Here is a 6,292-nt window from a genome sequence, read left to right on the forward strand (position 1 = left end):
AAACAATAATAATAATGATAATGCAGCAATACAGGTTGACACTCTGAGGTGTCAGTGACTCAGTGACACAGCTTTTAATAAAGAACGGTTTTTGATATCAAGACTAAAAAAAAATGTGTGTGTGTGTGTGTGTGTGTGTGTGTGTGTGTGTGTGTGTGTGTGTGTGTGTGTGTGTGTGTGTGTGTGTGTGTGTGTGTGTGTGTGTGTGTGTGTGTGTGTGTGTGTGTGTGTGTCTGTGTCTGTGTGTGTGTCTGTGTCTGTGTGTGTGTCTGTGTGTGTCTGTGTGTTTGCAGAGGTCTCGCACAAAGGTCTCCATAGAGGTGGAGAAAACTATGGTTTGTAAACCTTCTCAATCATTCAGATCCAAATTATTTAGCCAACTTTTGATCATCTATGGTAATCAACAAAGTTTGTTGTGGCATTTGGTTTCTTTGAGACTAATCAGTGCATAAATAATTGAAATTGAAGTTCACTTTGGATTCAAATTTGCCAAAATTGTTTAAACTTTTTTTCTGCAGATTTCCTTCGTTCAGAACGGTAATAGTTGCATGAATCAAAATCACATTGTATGAATTTGAAACAATATGCCAGATATTAATTTATTCTTCACGTTTTGTATTCTGGTAGCTATACTGTTACAGTATGGTGTCTTAATAACACTGCAAGGTATTTTATGTGCTATTGGAAGCCATATTTTGCATTTGGGGGAGTTAGAATATATACAATAGGTGTATAGAACACATTACTGGTGTCATCTTCTAAAATGAAGAAGAAAAGAACGTATAAAATAAACCAGAACTTTTAGAGTATGTACAAGTGGCACATTAAAGATACTAAAATAAGTTAAAAAAAAAAAAAATTGTACTAGCTTTAGCTTCTCAAATGTATGTCCGTTTTGCTTTTTATTTTGGAATTTTGACGCCAAAATATGTCCGCTTGGGTTTTGGAAATCTATTTATAGACATGATCAGTTCAATGTCTTGTCTTTTCTGCGTTACAGTAATGTTGGTAACTCCAACATCATCAGCGCACAAGTGTAAACGCTCACAACAGTGTAGGACCCTTGTGTGGATTCACTTCAGCTTTAGTCTAATCAAGCTTTAGTCTCTGTTATTCAGAGACATCATCTGTGGAACAGAGTTTATATGTTGACGCTTGTCTTATCTTTCTCATCTCACTCTGTTGAGGTGGATAGTTAATGCAAATTAGCCTCCTGCCTCCAAGTTTAATTTGATCTAATGATGTTAAATGCACCAAATTAACCGATCGCATGTCCTCTTGATTAACTGCATGGTTCAATCGAACACCACTGGAAATGACTCTGTCCCTCCCACAACAACTTGAATCACAGCAATTTATTGTCTTTGTATTTTCTGATTGGCTCTTGAGTAAAGCAATATGGTTGTCGTTTAGGCCTCTGATAAGGAGCCAGTAAAAGGCTCACTTTGCCCTGACATGCAGGAGAAAAGTATCATGAGTTATTCAGGTGGGTGCACACGCAAGGTCACACACATAATGCTAAAATGTATAAATGTTTTCAATACTTTTGTTCATGTATGTTTAAGCTTTGGAGGTGATCACAGAAACATGAGATTTTCTGCCTGACATGGAAAAAATACCATATATACACTACCAGTCGAAGGTTTGGACACACCTTCTCATTCAATGTTTTTTATTTATTTGTATTATTTTCTACATCGTTGATTAATACTGGAAGAACAACACTTTTTTTGCGGCTGGACTCTATTCCAGCTGACTTAGGGTGAAGGCAGGGGACATCCTGGACAGGTCACCAGTCTATCACAGGGCTACACATACAGACAAACAATCGCACTCACATTCATACCTATGGACAATTTAGAGTTACCAATTAACCTCAGCATGTTTTTGGACTGTGGGAGGAAGTCAGAGTACCCAGAGAAAACCCACACATGGACAGGCAAACTCTATGCAGAATGATCCCATCCCGGGACGCACACCGGGGATCTTTTAGCTGCAAGGCAACAGTGCTAGCCACCGAGCTACTGTGCAGCTCTATCTTGTCTAAAACGTTTGATTTAATTTCAGTGATTTGTACGTAAATCAACATAAGATTAATTTGATTGTTGTAATCTCATATTACATGGGATGTATTTTTGCCTGGGCTACGGTAATTTAGCCCCCGGGGTATAAATTGGGCTAAGCTAAAGTATAACTTTGGCTGGGAGTGTAATCTCGCCTGTTACACACAGATCAAGTCAATCTTAGTTTAAGTACAAATCAAAGACGATACAAAGAGATGTTATACTGAAATCTGTTGTACATAAACAATTGAGCAACACCAGCTAATGTGGATGTTATTTCATAGTGTTTTGCTTAAAACTTTCCTTGGTTTTCAATTCAGCTTTTCCTTTGATTTGAACTTTTTTAGTTGTAGTTAGCTCAAGGACATTCTAGTTATGTTCTTTCATAATGATTTGCTTGCTGAGCATACCTCTTTGTAAAAAAAAAAACTCTAAATAACTTAATTAAGAGTTTAGCATGCTTAATCTTCATGTGTCAACGGGTATAAACTGGTCTAGGCCATAGTATACCACAGGGTATACTTTTGGCAGGGGATTAATCTGGCCTGTTGCATTGGGTCATTCCATATAAAATTAATCAAATCTAAAAAAAAATAGTTACCACCTGACCTCCACAAAATCAGCAGATTTTCTATGCACAGACTTGTGGGTTAAAATGTCCCGCTTTTTAATTGACTTTTTCCAGTAGTTTTGAGCCTCATGAGATGGACACATGATGTTTTTAGAAAAAAAGCTGCAACCAAATTAGTTTTCCATCCACTCCCGGTGTCACAATCTAAAGACAAAATCTGCTTTTTGTTCAGCATAATTTTTATAACCAATTTTTTGTATGAATATCATTGTAAATATAATATATCCCATTATATTGATGCTTAAATCTGGTTTATTTGAAATATCATGGTGAACAAAAATCACATTTTGTCTATGATGGTGGCACCTAACATTAATTTCACTGAACTTTTAACAGTGCTCAGATTAGATTTTGATTTTTTTTCATAGATTGACTCAACACTTGGAAAGCATCAAAACATCTAAATTTATGTCCCTTTATTAGTGTTATGTTTATTTGGTAAAAGGTCCTTAAATCACAATTAAAAAAGTAAAATTGTGATTAGAAAAAGCTTCTTAAATTTTAGATATATTTTGTTGTTGTTTGTAAGGATTCATAATTGAGAAGCAGATTTAGAACTGGATTTAGAGTTTGTAAAACGCTGTTGAGCTCCAATCCAAACTTCAACAGAAACAATCTTCTGGAAATTCTTTATAGATTGTATTGACACGAGTCTTTAACTGCAAGTGTGTTTTTGGGATAAACATGATGCTTACTGACAGGTAAAACTGAACCCAAGACAATGGTCTTGCAGTATTCTTCTTGCAGACAGCTAAAAGGTTTGCAAACATAATTTGGCTTCTCTCTCTTCCCTTGAGGTTGTGACCATTTCCTAAGAGGTTATGTTTTGAATACAAACACAAAAACCAGTTCAACAAGTCTGCACGACATCCTGCGCCTTTAATAAAGAGATCTGGAGGAAAAACACAGCTGTCCGATGATGGATCTGAATGATGTGTGAGACTTTTGTTTGGTGCATCTAACCTGGACTAAATAACATTACAGATTAAAAATGGAAAAATCTAAATATTAGTTTGGTTATAAAATCAAATACCCATTCAAGATTTTAAAATGTCTTTCAGTGAACAACATTCATATCAGTACTGGGGAGAAAGAGATTTTATCCTGCATTTAACCAGTCAGGCAATTTTCATTCATTTTTCAGGTTCTGCAGAAACTTCAGGGCCATGAAATGTCTTTAAAAGTCATGAGCGGTTTGATAGTGTGAAACGATTCCTTGACTTTTGAGAATCACATCAGCCTGCGTATATTAAATGCTACTACTTTTATCATTTTGCACATTTCTCTTAATTTAGGATTTTGTGCAAACTGTACACTAAGCTACAAAACCTAGTCATGCAACTTTGGTTTTTTTTTTTATTGTTTCATTTGAAAGTCATTTTGTGATCTATCAATATTCTGCATTAATAGAATGATTTATTTAAAACATGCCAGTCAGCTCTAATGTACATTTGTTCTTCTGTGGAAATGCAATGATAGAGAAATGTTTAACAAATCCTTGGATCCAGACTATAAGCCACATCACTGCCAAAATCGAATCAGTTGGTCCTTATGTCATGTCTGACCTTGCCTGAAAATGTCATTCAAATGCGTTTGTCAGTTTTTGAGTAATGTTGCAAACAGACAATCATCACGTGACTCCGCCACATTCCTTGGCGGAGTGATAAAACCGTCTGATTCTGAGGTGGGGTGGTGCTGGGGGAACTGATTTTGAATGGAATGACTCCTCTTCACATGTGTAGTAGTCAGATTTGAGGGGTCAGATTTGGTCAGTTGTCAGTTTTTGTGTGGAACTAACTTATATCGGTCTCTTTGAATATACTTTATAGTATAGTTTAAAATGCAATTCTTTTTCATTTTTCAGCTCTGTAAAACTCTTTTTGGCTTCTTCAGACTTTTGTACTGAAGTTTTGGGTAACAGACAAATGTGTGAATTCTGAATAACTAACTTCTCCTTCTGGTCCCCAAACAGAAAAATAAATTTGACGGTGATGTCGTATCAAATGGAAATACAGGCACTTCAGCTGAAGAGCAAAGCCCTCTACTAACCGACAAGATGGACTGACATACACTCACATAGACCTACCAACTGGAGCTGTGGACTCATGACGACCAACACATTCCGCTACCATGAACTGAACCACTGTCACGAGGTGCTCTGCTCAGTATATTGAACCAGACTAGATTTAATTTTACTGCACTGTAAAGTTTGTGAAGCTCTCAGCCAAAGACTCACGACATTAAATGTGTTTGTGCTGAGGTTGATTTGTCTCTTGAGGCAATGCGAGTGGAGATTAAAAAGCTAATTTTGTATAAACCACTACCAAAAGGAAAAAAAAAGTTTTAAATGTGTTCATTCTGCTCCTGATAGAAACATTTTTATCACTTGACCAGGACTAGCAGGGGACAGTTACTGTGGTGGACATTTTTCTGTGATTTTAGAGAAATGTTTCAACCAACAAGGGAACTAAGTGGCAGAAAAGCTCAATCTCTAAACACGGCTGCCAGGTTTACAGCATTTTACTACCAATGTGCCTTCAAGGGGAAACATTTCTTTGTTTACTCTCACTGGCCTTGAGGTCCTTGTTTTTCACATGTGCTGTTCAGGGAGAGGGGTTGAATTTGACAAACACTCTTCTGACAGCCAGCTAGAGCAGACGCACTCCTGTTTGTAAACTGCTGTCTTCTGTAAGGTGTGAATGTATTTCTTGATGATGTTAGGCATCAGGCACTTCCATGTTATACATGAGTGAATGAAGAGAAACATGGAGGCAATAATTAATCTGTGTGTGATCACATTTTATGTCAATGCTGTTCTCTGAAATCCTGACTCTGTGCTCTGTTGTCTGATACTTGGTGTTCTATTCTGTTGTCTTTTAGGAGCAAACTTGGATGTAAATAAACAGTAAATTAAAAAAATAAATAAATGAGGTTGGTTATTGACTGAATCATAAAGATGACTTTAGTTCTGAGGTGTGAAGTCGCCCACTCTTTTTTTTTTTTTTTTTTTTTTTGGTTGCTGGAATGCCAAAAAACAAACTGTAAAATAATAGAAAATACAGTAATTTTTCATAAGTCAGCTTTTCTCGTCAAATTTTACATGAGACTGTGTAGTTTTGGTCTTTTTAATGTTTAGAATCGGATATGAGGGAATTTAAAGCTATTTTATTATAAAAACAATGCAATTACTTATTTTAAAATTGTGTGTAAAGAAAGCAAACAGTAACTGCAGCTTAGACAACAAAATACCAGAAAATAACCATAATGTTAACATCTAGTACATTTTCAGAATTAAAATTACAACAAAGAACATTTTGTCTAGCTTCAATTTTATGAGATCATGTGATTTTTAAAAATGGTATTTTTAATGCTTGTCCAATAGAAAATACAGTATTTTTTCCTTAAATCAACTTTTCTAGCCCTCATTTTACATCAGAATGTGTAGTTTTTATCTTGTTAATGTTCAAAGATGGATATGAAGGAATTTAAGGATGTTTTCATTGCTTTTCAGCATTGAGTCATGGCCTGAGTCTTGTTTGGCTTTTTTGACAATTTACAAAAACAGACTCCAAGAAACTCTGGGAAAAGGTCATTTAAA

General features: G+C 35.8%; 1 protein-coding gene across 6 annotated transcripts in view; it reads left to right on the forward strand.

Annotated features, from left to right (window-relative positions):
* scarb1 (scavenger receptor class B, member 1) overlaps window positions 1-5,621 on the forward strand; it is a 30,649-nt gene extending 25,028 nt beyond the window's left edge. For 2 of the 6 annotated variants that reach the window (XM_055004039.1, XM_055004038.1), the window contains exons 12-13: window positions 294-335; window positions 4,667-5,621. In XM_055004039.1, coding sequence (XP_054860014.1) covers window positions 294-335; window positions 4,667-4,759 — 135 coding nt within the window. In that variant the 3' untranslated portion in view covers window positions 4,760-5,621. Of the gene's footprint in view, window positions 1-293; window positions 336-518; window positions 1,487-4,666 lie in introns of those variants that run through there. The other 4 variants (XM_023279003.3, XM_035952263.2, XM_035952264.2 and 1 more) reach the window with 4 other exon arrangements.
* Window positions 5,622-6,292: the final 671 nt, after the last annotated feature.

Source organism: Amphiprion ocellaris, chromosome 17 (genome assembly GCF_022539595.1).
Source record: "Amphiprion ocellaris isolate individual 3 ecotype Okinawa chromosome 17, ASM2253959v1, whole genome shotgun sequence".
NCBI lineage: Eukaryota > Metazoa > Chordata > Actinopteri > Pomacentridae > Amphiprion > Amphiprion ocellaris.